At 39.4% G+C, this 15,622-nt stretch overlaps 1 protein-coding gene across 3 annotated transcripts in view; it reads left to right on the top strand.

The window, feature by feature from the left end:
- Nucleotides 1-15,622, top strand: part of PPP4R3A (protein phosphatase 4 regulatory subunit 3A) — a gene marked incomplete at both ends in the record, with an annotated part of 53,128 nt that overhangs the window by 21,919 nt on the left and 15,587 nt on the right. Inside the window, 6 exons of one of the 3 annotated variants that reach the window (XM_080708193.1) lie at nt 1,774-2,391; nt 9,163-9,240; nt 9,352-9,468; nt 10,372-10,488; nt 14,688-14,819; nt 14,923-15,025. In XM_080708193.1, the coding sequence (XP_080564319.1) occupies nt 1,774-2,391; nt 9,163-9,240; nt 9,352-9,468; nt 10,372-10,488; nt 14,688-14,819; nt 14,923-15,025 (1,165 nt within the window). Of the gene's footprint in view, nt 1-1,773; nt 2,392-9,162; nt 9,241-9,351; nt 9,469-10,371; nt 10,528-14,687; nt 14,820-14,922; nt 15,026-15,622 lie in introns of all 3 variants that reach the window. The other 2 variants (XM_080708192.1, XM_080708194.1) reach the window with 2 other exon arrangements.

The raw sequence follows: 15,622 nt of genomic DNA, 5'->3' as shown, positions 1-15,622 counted from the left end.
ATATATATACATACACTTTGTCTATAGTGCCTTAAGTAGGATCAAAGTGTCATTTCTCAGTCACTCTTGTATGAATCTGCCTGTCCATGTTAATCATTTTCTGGATCTGGGCTTATTCCATAGAATTTATATTTTGCTTTCTGAAACCTTATGTGTTTCTCCATCTCTTGACCCTATTATTATTGTTTTATCAATATATATAGAAACAAGTTAATTAAACAAGTCCCTTGTTTTTAGTTACTCTTCTTTAATAGCAGTTAATAGGTCTAAATTTAAGAAGAAGGTATTCTCAGTCTTGCACCTTTAAATTTGGCTTATTTTTCTAAATCTACCATTTTTCTGTGGGTAAAGCCAAAGTTTGAGTATTAGGAACTTAAATCTCTGAGGACTTAGGTAATTAGCAAATCCAGAGCCAGCTTGAAGCTATGCCAGGCACAAATTATGAATGTGCCTGTCTTTCCTTTGGTAGTGATGCCCACTGGGTTAAAGTCAATAACAAATCACCTTGCAACATTTCAAGACAAACACATTGGGCTGCCTTCCCTTCCAGTATCCATTAATAGTACCTCCCTCCCTCCCTCCCTCCCTCCCTTCTCTCTCTCTCTCTCTCTCTCAATTTGTGAGTCTGGGGGTGCATCTCAGGGGCATTTGACCTCCAAGCTATACCTCCCTACCCTGTTTTTTTATTCTTTATTTTCAAACAGGGTCCCACTAAGTTGTGGAGGACCTCACTAAATAGCTGAGGCTGTCCGCGAACCACGATCCTCTCCAGTCTCAGCCTACCGAATGCTAGGATTACAAGCGTGCGCCACCACGCCCGGCTTATCAACAGTGTCTCTTAACCATGCTAGGCAATATAAGTTTCTTGGCTGTTTCTTATACAGCCTTATTTTTCTGTCCACTTTGCATTATTTCTTGTTGGCTGCTTTTAATGCTCACTGTCCCAAATTAGGATTAAGATAGCAAAATGTTTCATTTCAAAATCTTTCATTGATCTTTTATTAAAATATGCTTTTGCTTTAATATGCACTTAACTATTAAGGCTTAAGTTGCCTTTTGTCATTAGATTTCCACAGTGACATAATGTTGGAATCTGATATATTTTAGGGCTTCTGAGGATCATGAAAGCTACAGGTTTGGGTGTATAGAAAGGAGAACTTTTCCATGGTTTTGTTTCTTTCAGCAGATATTCTGAGGAATAGCTCTACCTCATAGTGGTTGCATTTACTTTATATGTGGCTTCTTTTTTTATGTATGTGTACTTGTATCCTACCAGTTTTTCTTAATCATGTTTTGGGCTACCATCTAGCATTTATAGCAAATCATTTGCCCACATGGGTCCAAAGCTAGTTTACGCGTGCTCTTTGGCCCTTAGTTTATTTGAATTTTGCTTAAGATTAAATATTAAAGAGTTTGATGTTGGCTATTCTTTAGCATAGTTCTAGGAATGTGTCTATAAATTTCCCTGATATTTAAGAAAAGATGTTTGGAAATGGGTGTTGGCCTGTCTTACGGATATTCAAGAGACTCATGCATAGACTCCTTACACCTAAAGACTCTTGCCTACAGACCTTATACTTGAGAAAGTTTATTCCATCACTGAACTTTAGTCAAAGTGTATGTTCAGTGGAGAAATGTAACTTTGAAAAGTAGGCAGTTGAGTTAGGTTTGAAAAGCAATTCTTAAGCTTGAAAAATTATCATTACAGTTCATTGAAGAATATCATTTAGGTTTGGTGGTTATGTTTTGTCAGCTACTAATTCTTTTTCATAGGTTCAAGGAAAGGACCCTTCAGTGGACATCACTCAGGACCTTGTGGATGAATCTGAAGAGGAGCGCTTCGATGACATGTCATCGCCAGGATTAGAATTGCCGTCTTGTGAATTAAGCCGCCTCGAGGAGATTGCAGAACTTGTGGCATCGTCTTTACCTTCCCCTCTCCGTCGTGAGAAACTTGCACTAGCACTGGAAAATGAGGGTTATATTAAAAAACTCTTAGAACTTTTTCATGTATGTGAGGATTTGGAAAACATTGAAGGACTGCACCACTTGTATGAAATTATCAAAGGCATCTTCCTCTTAAATCGAACTGCTCTTTTCGAGGTTATGTTCTCTGAGGAATGTATAATGGACGTCATTGGATGTTTAGAATATGATCCTGCTTTATCACAACCACGGAAACACAGGGAATTTCTAACAAAAACAGCCACGTTTAAAGAAGTGATTCCCATATCAGATCCTGAGCTGAAACAAAAAATTCATCAGACATATAGAGTTCAGTATATACAAGATATGGTTCTCCCTACCCCTTCAGTCTTTGAAGAAAACATGTTATCAACACTTCACTCTTTTATCTTTTTCAATAAGGTAGAAATTGTTGGTATGTTACAGGTGAGTTATATCAGTTATATCATTCTTTATTACTTGTTAGATTGGTACCTTTTAAACTGCTGATTGCTTTAAGCAGCAGATTTTCTTTTGAAGTTAAGTTTAATTTTGTTAATGTATAGAGGTATTTTGATCATAGTATATGAGACTTTTATTAAATGGTAATACTCTGAGACTAGAAGGTTGTGTTTGGGCAAGAGTGGGTAACTGTGATGAAAAAATCTTAACATGAGACTGGGGGTAGAGCACATTGGTAGGCCCTGGGCTAGATCTCTCAAACCACCAGAAAAGGAAGGAAGAAATCTAGCTTGCAGAAATTACAGGGGAGCTATGCACAGTGGTGAACACCTATAATCTCAGCTACTTAGAGTAAAGCAGTAGAATTACAAGATTGAGGTTTGTCTCAAACCATAAAAAGCCGGGCATGGTGGCGCACACTTGTAATCCCAGCATTTGGGAGGCTGAGACAGGAGGATCTGGGTTGCAACTCAGTGAGACCCTGTTTCAAAAATAAGAAAAAAAAAAAATAGGGCTGGGGGTGTAGCTAGGAGGTTCCATTCCCAGTACTGGAAAAAATAAAATTGAATAAAAATAAATCATAAAAAGGGTTGGGGATGTAGCTCATTGGTAAGATGCATTACATTCAGCTCTAGTACTATGAGAGAGAGAGAAGGGACAGAAAGAGGGAAAGGAATTACAGGATAATAGGATAATAAAATAATTGGATATCATTTCAGGAATATCTGTTATGAAGTATTGTAGATTCGATTGAAAGAATAACAAGGAAGGCAAGAGAAGTGTCATTGAATATAGACTATAAATTCTATAGGACTTACGGAAATCCTGGAGAATGATAGTAAAGATCTAGTTTTAGGGGCAAAGGAATATAGTAGAGGCAAGTTACACCTGGCCTACCCCTACCAAAAGACATGTCTGTGTAGAGGGGAAGTAAACAGTTTTACCTCCACTTGTCACTGGCTGCTCTATGACTTGGGACAGCTTTCTAAACCTCTTAAGCTTCAGTTTCCTCATGTAGAGGATGGTAATATTAGAGCCTTATTGTATAAAGTCTGAGGATTAAGTGATATCGTGTGTAAAGTGCTAAACATGATGCAAGACTTATGAGCATTTTTAAAAGGTATCTGTTAACCACTGCTTATTAAACTCCAAAATTTCTTTTTATAGTATGCTTACATCAGATTTGCATCCTAGGGTGCAATATTCTGGGTTCTGCATAAAAAACAAAATTACAGTGTTGTGAACTAGCCAGTCTACATTTGTCAAAGTTGGAGAACATTTCACTGTATCATCCCATACTGTGAATTTTTCTATTATAACTGAAATGGAACTTTTCATTGTTCAAAAAAAGATTATTTTCCTGAGTGCACGCGGCGTGCACGCACGCGCACACACACAGTCTTTGTTTACTTTTTTCTTTTCTTTTCTTTTTTTTTTTCAGTACTAGGGATGGAACCCAGGGGCATTCTACCCTCGAGCTACACCCCCAGCCCTATTTTTTTAATTCTTTATTTTGAAAGAAGGTCTCACTAAGTTGCAGAAGACCTTGATCCTCCTGTCTTAGCCTCCCAAATGAAGGATTACAAGCATGGGCCACCACATCCAGCTCAGGCTTTGTTTTTTTTTTTGATGCCCACCCATCTCTGATTTTCATTTATTTTATTTTATTTATTTTTTATTTTTGTGGTGGTACTGGGGTTCCTGGAAACCCTTCTGCCTCCGGGCTATACTTCCAGACCTATTTTTTATACTTTTTAATTTGGAAACAAGGTCTCTTAATCAGCATGGCTGGCTTCAAACCTGCGTGATTCTCCTGTCTCCGCCTCCGAAGTGTGGGGATTACAAGCGTGCGCCACTACGCCCAGCATATTTGTTATTTTTTTTTAATATCTGTGATATAAGAATAATAGATTAAGTGCCATGGAAGATACTGTAAGACATTACTACAGGCCTGCAAGTAAAATATTTGAAAATGGCTTTATTAAGTATAGAAAGAGTCCAGTAAATATCAGTAAGAGCTGAATGGTAGCACACATCACAAATAAAAGCAGTATATTTAATTCTTGTATCTTCTCCTTTTTAGAAAATTTCTGGATTTTTTTTGGTAACCATTCATTCATTTATGTATTTATTTTGCAGTACTGGCGATGACCCAGTACTTTATTTTTTATTTTTTGAAAACGAGGTCTCACTGAGTTGCAAAGGTCCTGGCTAAGTAGTAGCTGAGGCTCTCCAGGAACTGCACTCCTCCTGTCTCAGCCTCCCAAATGTTTTTTGTCACCTTTTAAAAAGAAACAATGAGTCGGGCGTGGTGGGGCACACTTGTAATACCTGCATTTGGGTTAAGAGATCCTGTTTCCAGATAAAAGAAGTTTAAAAATAGGTCTGGGAGTGGAGCCCAGAGGTAGAAGGGTTTCCAGGAACCCCAGTACCAATTAAAAAAAAAAGAAGAAAAAGAAATAATGAATTCAAATATTATACCAATGCAGGTTGAGTATTTTTTATCTGAAATGCTGGTGATAGAAGTGTTTCCAATTTCTTAGTATTTCAGATTGTAGAATATTTGCATTAGCTTTATTCGTTAAGTCTGATCCAACATTTTGAAATCCAAAATGCTCCTCCAAAGCCCAAAACATTTTTTGTTTTGTTTTGGTGGCACTGGGGTTCCTGGAAGCCCTTCTACCTCCGGGCTACACTCCCAGACCTATTTTTACATTTTTATTTGGAAGCAGGGTCTCCTAAGCCAGCGCCCGTGGCTGGCTTCGAACCTGCGCGATCCTCCTGTCTCTGCCTCCCAAGCGCGGGGATTACAAGCATGCGCCACCACGCCCGGCTCAAGCCCAAAACTTTTTTTCTTCTTTTTCACTGGGTACTGACCCCAGAGACATTCTATCTCCAAGCTATACCCCAGCCCTTTTTCCCCTTTATTTTATTTTTTTGGAAATAAAATTACTGAGGCTGGAACCTGTGATCCTCTATCTCAGCCTCCCAAGTGCTATCTTGCCAGCTCCCAATCTTTCCCCCCCTGCCCGGTACTGGGATGAAACCCAGGTACATTCCATCTCCAAACTCTACTACACCCCAACCTTCTTTTTTTTAATAAGGCTGGTGGCAACACCCCCAGCCCTATTTGAAAAGGGTCTCTCTGAGTTGCAAAGGGCCTAAGTAGCTGAGGCTGGCTTCAAATCTGCGCAATCCTCCTGTCTCAGCCTCCCAAATGTTGGGATTACAACTGTGTGCCACCATGCCCAGCTAGGCCCTGTTTTTTTTTTTTTTTTTTTTTTAATTATTCTTTATTTTGAAACAGGGTCTTAAGGAGGGCCTCACTAAGTAGCTGAGGCTGGCCATGAACTGCAGTTCTCTGGTCTCAGCCTCCCAAATGCTGGGATTACAAGCTTGAACCACCACACCCAGCTCCCAGCCCTATTTTTTATTCTTTATTTTGAAACAGGGTCTTACAAAGTTGCAGAAGGTCTCAGTAGCTGCGATTCTCCAGTCTCATCCTCCCAAGTACTGATAATTACAAGCATGTTCCACCACAGGGGTTTAGCTCCCGATCATTTTAGCATCATGTGAAACACTCAAAAGTTTTGGATTTTGAATTTTTAGATTAGGGATGTTCAACTTACAACTGTTTTCCTAGAACTGGAAATAATTCTAGTTCATACTGATTATTTTGACATGCAAACAAATAATACAATAAAATCTGGTAAGTATAGAGTATTGGAGTTGATAATGTTGGAGGAAATAAGTACCAGTTTCTCTTTGTTATTTTGACGAGGAACTAGTTTTTTCCAGCTAGTCAAGCCTGATTCTCTAGTCCACTTTTTAATTTTTATTTTCATTGGTAGTCTTGAGTTCTTCCAACCTTTTTAGCTCCATATGGTTCTATTTTGTATGTAGGGATTTGTCTCTCAGTCATTGTGTGGGTAAAATGCTAGTTTTTCAAATTAAGCATGAATAATTTTAAGTTAACTCTTTATTTTCCTGCAGTAAGTGATACGCTTTATAAAATACTAGGCACTTATTTCCAAAATTGCTTTTTGTTTTATTTTTTGTTTGTGGTACTGGGGGAGGAACCCAGGGGGTTTTTACCTCAGAACTATATTCCCAACCCTATTTTTTATTCTTTAATTTGACACAGGGTCTTAGTGTCAAAGGGCCTCACTAAATAGATCCTCCTATCTCAGTCTTCCAAATGCTGAGATACAAGCGTGCGCCGCCATACTCGGCTCTGTTTTTGTTTTTTTAATGGTGCTGGAAATAATCTGCAGCCCTGTGCTTACTAAGCAAGTGCTCTAGCCCTGAAACACACTTAAAGCCCCAAGCAGGAACAGTGTTTGAGGTAGAATTTAAGGCAGGTTCCTACTGGCCTTTGTGTATATAGATAGTCACACCCTCCCCTTACTATTAAGTACTTTCTCTGTGATACACTCATACAGTTCTTATACTACTTGGGATGTGCCTTGAAGTCAGATGCCATTATGTAGCAAACACAGAACCATGTGTGTGGCATACACAAAGTAAAGGTAGCCATGTGTGACATTGCATGCCTAATCCTAGTACTTGGAGGCTGAGACAGGAAGATTGCAGTTTCAGTAAAAGGGCAAGAAAAAGTAAGAATAATTTAGTATTGTACATAAACTTTTCTGAGTACCTACAGAACTAAATATGAGGCCTATAATGTCATGGGAAGTTGCATGTATACTTCTATCTTCATCCTCATTTGAGAGGTTGTAGAGCCTTAACGTGTGTGTGTGTGTGTGTGTGTGTGTGTGTGTGTGTGTGTGTGTGTGTGTGTTACTGGAGATGGAACCCAGGGTCATTCTACCTCTTAACTACATCTTCAGTCCTATTTTTCTTCATTTTGAAACAGGGTCTCACTGAGTTGCAAAGGGCCTTCCAATGTAGCTGAAGCTGTCTGCAAACTGCAGTCCTCCTTCTGTCTTAGCCTCCCAAATGATGGGATTACAAGCATACCCCACCTTGCCCAGCTCCCAGCCCTATTTTTGATTTTTTATTTTGAAACAGGGTTTCCCTGATTTGCAAAGGGCCTCACTAATTAGCTGAGGCTGTCCATGAACCATGATCCTCCTGTCTCAACCTCCCAAATGCTAGGGATTACAAGTGTGTGCTACCACACCCAGCTGAGCCTTAACTTTTAATTTTAGATTATGGGACACATAACCTGTAATCCTAGTGCTTCAGAGGCTGAAATAGAAAGGCAGGTTCAAGACCAGCCTCAGCAACTTAGGCCCTGTTTCAAAATAAAAAATATAATAGGACCAGGGTTATAGCTCAGAGGTAGAATACCTCTGACTTCAGTTCTCAGTACCAGGGAAAATAATTTTAAAAATTGGTTTATAATGAGCCTATTAAAATAAGGGGTGCCAAACTGTAGCCACACTTTGTGTTTGTGTGTGGAACTGGGGGTTGAATCCAGGGGCTTTTCTACTTCCAAGCTATACCCTAGCCCTAATTTTTTATTTTTATTTGTTTGTTTGTTTTTGGTGGGTCTAGGGATGGAACCCAGGGGGATTTGACCTCCAAGCTACACCCCCTGCCCTATATTTTTTATTCTTTATTTTGAAACCGGTCTCACTGAGTTGCAGAGGGCCTCACTAAGTAGCTGAGGCTATATGCAAACCGGGATCCTCCGATCCTTCAGGCTCAGCCTCCCAAATGCTGGGGTTTCAAGCCACCAGGCCTGGCTCTTCATTTTGAAACAGGGTATCTAACCATATAGGCAGGGCTCAAACTTGAGATCCTTTTGTCTCAGTCTCACAAGTACTAGGATTATAAACCTGAGATACATGGCTGGCCATACCTGTGTTTTGTAAATAAAGTTTTATTGAAACATTTACACATTGTCTTTTGACTGCTTTTGTACTACAGTGGAGGGTGGAATAGTTGTAGTAAAAACAACCTGGAGCCAGGCATGATGGATGCACTATAATCCCAGGATTTGAGATGCTGAGATCGGATGATCTTTTAGGTCCAGCCTAAGCAACTTAGTGAGACTCTGTTTCAAACAATAGCAACAAAAAGGGCTGGGTGTGTATCTCAGAGGTGAAATATCCCCTGGGTTCAATCCCCAGGACCAACACACACAGCCGGAAAAGTGTGAAATGTATACTGTGTGTACACACACACGCACACAGAGAAAATGGCCCGAAAACTAAAATGTATACTGTCTGTCCCTTATGTAGGCTCAAGAAATAAAGCCTTGCTAAAATGTATGTAGGAATCTCCTATTTATCCTTTTAAGTTTGGTCCCCCACCCCCAGAACTGGGGTTGAACCCATAAGTATTCTAACTCTTAACTACATCCCAGCCCAATTTTTTATTGATTATTTTGGGATGAGGTCTCACTAAGTTGCAGAGGTGAGGCTGGCTGTGAACCCATGATCCTCCTGTTTTAGCCTCCCAAGTATTGGGATTACAGGCCACCATGCCCCTGGCTCCTTTTTTTTTTTTTTTTAATGGTACTGAGAATTGAACCCAGGGATGTTCTACCTTTAAGTTATATCCCCAGCCTGATTTTATTTGGAAAAAAGGTCTTGCTAAGTTTCCAAAGCTGTGATCCTCCTGTCTCATCCTCTCAAGTACTAGGGTTATAAGCGTTTGATATCATGCCTGGCGTCCTCCTTTTAAAGTAAAGGATTTCCATTACCACCTTTTCTAGTTATTTATATCTTAATGGACTACTGATATATTTTATCAACTAATAAAATTAAATATGTCCCTATTTCACAGGAAGATGAAAAGTTTCTGACAGATTTGTTTGCACAACTAACAGACGAAGCAACAGATGAGGAAAAAAGACAGGAATTGGTAAGAAATTGAATGTAAAAAGTCATAAAATGAAGCAAATCTTTTACAATCACCCTTTTCCCTAATTTCTGATTAACTTTTTAACAAACCTTCCCCCCCCCCTAATTTCAGGTTAATTTTTTAAAAGAATTTTGTGCGTTTTCCCAAACATTACAACCTCAAAACAGAGATGCTTTTTTCAAGACTTTGTCAAACATGGGGATATTACCAGCTTTAGAAGTCATCCTCGTAAGTTCATTTCTCCTCGCTTTCAAATACCTTTTTTTTTTTTTTTAATTTGTCAGTACTGGAGATCAAACCCTGGGGTGCTGTCCTGAGTCCTTTTTCTCACTAAGTCACTGAGTCTGGTCTCAAACCTATTATCCTCCTCTATGAGCCTCCCATTTTGTGGGATTATAGGTGTGTTTACCATTATGGAATTATGAGCCTGGCTCACTGTGTGTGTGTGTGTGTGTGTGTGTGTGTGTGTGTGTGTGTGTGTGTGTGTACACACGCGCGTGTTTTACTGGGGGTGGACCCAGGGGCTTTCTACATCCAGGCTATACTTCCAGACCTATTTTATATTTTTATTTGGAAACAGGGTCTCACTGAGTTGCTGAGAGCCTCCTGTCTCAGCCTCCCAAGCGTGGGGATTACAAGCGTATGCCATCACAGCTGGCTTTTTTTTTTTTACCACAATTTTTTTCCCCCAAAATAAAAATCTAAAAATGGGGCTGGGCGTATACGTCAGATGTAGAATGCTCCTGGGTTCAGTCCTTTGTACCACAGAAAAATAAAAGTGATTTTATCCATAAAATGAAAGTTTTACATGCAGCACAAATTCTTAGATTTTTGCAGTACTGGGGATTGAGCCCAGTGGCATTCTACCTCCAAGTGACAACCCTAGCCCTATTTATTTTTTATTCATTATTTTGAAACGGTCTCACTGAGTTACAAACGGCCTCACTAAGTAGCTGAGGCTGTCTGTGAACTGTGATCCTCCTGTCTTAGCCTCCCAAATGCTGGGATTACAAGCGTTTGCCACCAAACCCCACGCTAGACTTTTTGTTAACATTGGAGTGTTTTGTTATAGTTTGTTTTGTTAGGTTTTAGGTATAATTATGGAGAGTAAGTGTTTGTTTTCCACTACAGGGTATGGATGATACACAGGTGCGAAGTGCTGCTACTGATATATTCTCTTACTTGGTTGAATATAATCCATCCATGGTACGAGAGTTTGTCATGCAGGAGGCACAACAGAATGATGATGTAAGTAAGAAGTTAACAGAGCAAAAAATAACCAGCAAGGTAAATATTATTTGTACTAATAGTAAGTATTTATACATAGCAGGCTTAGCTGTGTTTATTGTCCATTTTTTAAGCCTTAAATTATTGCTCTTTGGGGAAGAGTGTTGCCATAATAATCACATGGCTTATTTCTCTGGATTGGCCATCTTATAAACTTATTGTCTTAACAATTATTTGTTAATATGCAAGTTTCTTTTAAAATTTTTTCTTTTTTTTCTTTTTTAATTTTGAAGTTGGTTTTCTGTGTTATTTCATTTAAATCATTTAATTAGTTCATTTTAGGTAGAATTATGAGTAGCTTCCCTAGAAAAATATTGGTAGGGGTGGATTCTCAGAATCATCAAGAATAAGGAGATGAGCCAGGCATGATGCAGTACATGCCTGTGGTCTGAGTACTTGGCAAGCAGAGACAAGATAAGCAGGTTCGAGACCAGCTTTAGCAATTTAGCTGTACTCTCAGCAATCTAGCCAGACCATCTTTCAGAACTAAAAATAAAATAGAGATGAGGGAGTAGCTTGGAGGTAGAATGCCCTGAGTTCAATTCCCAGTATCACACAGAAAGAAAAAAGAAAAAAACAAACAATTTTTTGAAAAATGCTTAGAGAGTTATTTCTTGAGCTGGGCATGGTGGCACGTGCTTGGAGGCCGAGACAGGAGGATCACACAGGTTCAAAGCCAGCCTCATCTACTTAGTGAGGCGCTCAGCAACTTAGTGAGACCCTGTTTCCAAATAAAGTATAAAATAGGTCTGGGAGTATATAGTCTAGAGATAGTACCATAAAAAAAAAAAAAATATATATATATATATATATATATATATATATATAGTATTGGTGATATATATTTATATTTTTATATATTTATATTTTATTTATATATTTACTGCTGAGCTACACACCCAACTTTTTTTTTTTTTTTTAAGGTAAATTCTACCTCCAAGCTACACCCCAACCCTGTTTTTTATTCTTTATTTTGAAACGGTCTCACTGAGTTGCAAGGGCCTCACTTGAGTAGCTGAGGCCCTCTGCGAACTGGGATCCTCCTGTTGCAGCCTCCCAAATGCTGGTATTACAAGCTTGTGTCACCATGCCCGTCTCCAACTCTATTTTTTCTTTTTTCTTTTCTTTTCTTTTCTTTTTTTTTTTTTAAGCAGTGAGATGAAGTGGGGATTGAACCCAGGGCATTCTACCTCCAAGCTACACCCCCAGGCCTATTTTTTATTTTGAAGCAGGGTCTCACTAAATTACCAGGTGGCCATGAACCTGCAATCCTACTGTGCACCACCACATTCAACTTAAAATAATTTAAATATGTGAGAGGCTATATCTTGGTAATATGAAAGATGCTTATATCTGTAGGATCCCTAACTACGTGTGTTCTTCTGCTTTATTCTCAGATAATTAAAAAAGTGATTCTGATTTTTTCCCCCTAGACTTTTAGAAATAACTTTATTTAATTCTTTAAGCTGAGCTGGGTATAGTGGTGCATGCCGATAATCCCAGTATTTAAGAGGCTTAGACAGGAAGGTGGCAGGTTCTAGGCTAATCTCAGCAATTTAGCAAGGCCTTCAACAATTTAGTAAAACACTGATTTAAAATAAAATTAAGCCGGGTGTGGTGGACTACCCTTTGTAATCCCAGCATTTGGGAGACTAAGACTGGAGAATCGTGGTTTGCAGACAGTCTCAGCTAGTTAGTGAGGCCCTATTTTAAAAATAAAGAAAAAAAATAGGGCAGGGGGTGTAGCTCGGAAGTCAAATGCCCCTGGCTTCCATCCCTAGACCCACCAAAAAAAAAAAAATAATAATAATATAGGCTGGAGCTTGGGGGCAGAATGCCCCTTAGGTTCAATCTTCAGGAACAAAAGAATACTAGAATAAGCAGTTTAGGTATGGTGTCACACACACCTATAATTCCAGTGATGTGGGAGCCTGAAGCATGAGGATTGCAAGTTAGAGGCCATCCTCCACAATTTCACAAGAACCTTTCTCAAAATACATAAAGGGGCTGGAGATATAACTCAGTGGTATAATCCTGGGGATCAATTCCTAGTACTACACACATAGAAGATTAGACTAAAGTTGTCTGCCTTAAATTTTTCTTAGGGAAGAGAAAGAAAAGATTTCTCTTAAAAAAAAAAAAGTTTGAGCACTGGGCGTGGTGGCACATGCTTGTAAACTCCACGCTTGGATTTACAGGAGGACCGCGCAGGTTGGAAGCCAGCTGCGCTGGCTTAGGAGACCCTGTTTACAAATAAAAATATAAAATAGGTCTGGGAGTGTAGCCCGGAGGTAGAAGGGTTTCCAGGAACCCTGTACCACCCCCCCAAAAAAAAAATAATAAATAATAAGTTTGTACAGAATCCCACCTTATAGTTCTTTTAGCAGCAAGGTTGTACTGGGGGTTGAACCCAGGGGCATTCTATCTGGGCTCAACTCTAGCTCTCTACTCCCCCACCTGTTTTAAATTTTGAAGCAGGGTCTAAGATGCCGAGGCTGTCCTTGAGTCTGTGATCCTTCTGTATCAGTCTCCAAAGAATTGAGATTTCAAGGTGTGCACTACCACACGTGGCTGAGCCTAGCCTACTCTTAAAAGTTTGAAAATAGCCTCTGTTACTATTTTGAAAGATCCTAGTTCATAATTCATGTGTTGTGATGTCGATGTAAAGTACAATGCCAAATAATATCTATATTTAAAGTTTCATTTTAAACTCTAGAACCAGGATAGGTACAGAGAGGTGCCATTTTGAGCTGTTGAATTCTGTGTCACATTTTTATTTAATGAAGCAGTCCTGTTTGTCATAACCAGTTTATCTGCTTGCCCCATAACTAACTTGTTAAAGATATATTGATGTCCTTCATAATACTTAATGTATTAAGCCTCTTGATTTCCACCTCCAACCTGTGCCTCATTCTAGGGATTGAATCCAGGGCTGCTTTAACACTGAGTTACATATCAGAGCTGGTTCTTAATTTTTTGAGACAGGGTCTGGCTAAGTTTCTAGGGCTAGCCTTGAACTTGATCTTCCTCAACTTCCTCCTGCGTTTCCACTCTTTTTTGTGTGTGGTACTGGGGTGGAACCCAGGGGCTTTTCTACCTCCAGGTTATAGTCCCAGATCTATTTTATACTCTATTTGGAAACAGGGTTTCACTAAGTTGCAGAGGACCTCACCAAGTAGCTGAAGCTGGCCTCGAATCTGTGCAATCTTCCTGTCTCAGCCTCTCAAACACTGGGATTACAAGTGTGCACCACCAGCTATGATTTCCACTGCCTTTTTTTTTTTTTTTTTTTTTTTTTTTTTTTTTTGCGGGTCTAAAACCCAGGAGCATTCGACCTCCAAGCTACACCCCCTGCCCTATTTTTTCTTTATTTTGAAACTGGTCTCGCTGAGTTACAGAGGGCCTCACTAAGCAGCTGAGGCTGGCCACGAACCGTGATTCTCCGGTCTCAGCCTTCCGAATGCTGGGATTACAAGCATGCGCCACAATGCCCGGCTCAATTTCCACTTTTTTTTTTTTTTTTTTTTTTTTTTTTGTGGTACTGGGTGATGGAACCCAGAGGCTTTTTACCTCTAGGCTATCCTCCCAGACCTATTTTATCTTTTATTTGGAAACAGGGTCTCACGAAGTTGCTGAGAGCCTCACTAAGTAGCTGAGGCTGGCTTCAAACCCGTGCAATCGCCCTGTCTCAGCCTCCCTAGCGCGGGGATTACAAGCATAGGCCACCACGCTCGGCTTCAATTTCCACTCTTTATCATCATTTTCATATGCTCCAGATCTCGGCCTCCCGAATGCTGGGATTACAAGCGTGTGCCACTACGCCTGGCTAGTAAAACATTTTAAATTCTTCCTAACTCTATGAATGTAAAGCCCATGAGCTTTCTTCAGAAGACTGATAGTATTATTAGAGACATATGAAGATTTATTAACATCAAACTGAAACTTTATTTTGCTTTATTCAGAGGAATTTAAAAATAGTAGAAAAAGAAGCTTTATCTGGATACCTTTCAGCACCTCTGTCCCACAAGTTAGAGTCGTTGGGCTTTGGAGTAACAAGACAGCTAGAGCTAGGAGAAATGCTTTTATAGTATTTGTCTTAGCATGTGCCTTTCCCATTTGCTCTTGTAATAAGTGATCCTTATGTGTATTTTTCTCATCAGGATATTTTGCTCATCAACCTCATTATAGAACATATGATTTGTGATACAGATCCTGAGCTTGGAGGGGCAGTCCAACTTATGGGCCTGCTTCGAACTTTAGTTGACCCAGAGAACATGCTAGCCACTGCCAACGTAAGCCATGGGTGTTTTTCTTTTTCTTTCATAGCTGGTGTATGTTTATTGCTGATAGGAACCAGTGCAGTTAACATTCATAGAAGTGTTTTTGATTCCTTAGAAAACAGAAAAGACTGAATTTCTGGGTTTCTTCTACAAGCACTGTATGCATGTTCTCACTGCTCCCTTACTAGCCAATACAACAGAAGACAAGCCTAGCAAAGGTAAGCTAATGCAGGTCGGTGGTTACAGTCTTCATTCTTACATTCTGAGAGGCAGAGTTGAGTTAGAATGAAGTAGTACTCTACTTTGAGACAGGGAGGGATGGTGGCAGGGACAGTAGGGCATACCCTAAAAATAGAAGCAACAGTCTGTATAAGCCCAAACCATTAGATTGCCATACAGGTCTGATTTTCAAAAGAGACAAAATCAGAACAGAAACATGTAAGAAAAGAAGATAGTTATGTATTACTTTCAGAATTTCAAAACAACTTGTACTATCGTATTTAGTATTCAACATGGGTGAAGTTGAACAATTCACTTAGTTATTTGTACTCCAGATGTGTAGAAATACTTTTCTACTTAAATTTCTTTTCTACTGTTAAATTTACTTTTTTGAGTTGGGTGTGATGATGCATACCTTTAATCGCAGTACTTGGCAGGTTGAGACAGGAGGATCACAGGTTCGAAGCTAGCTTCAGCAACTTAGACAGTTTCCAAATAAAAAGTAAAATAGGGCTGAGTGTGGTGGCGAACGATTGTAATCCCAGCCTCAGCTACTTAGCTAGGCTTTTCGCAACTCACTGGGACCCTGTTTAAAA

Source organism: Muscardinus avellanarius, assembly GCF_963383645.1.
Source record: "Muscardinus avellanarius genome assembly, chromosome: 12".
Classification (NCBI taxonomy): Eukaryota; Metazoa; Chordata; class Mammalia; order Rodentia; family Gliridae; genus Muscardinus; species Muscardinus avellanarius.
This window is presented reverse-complemented; position numbering and strand designations above follow the sequence as displayed.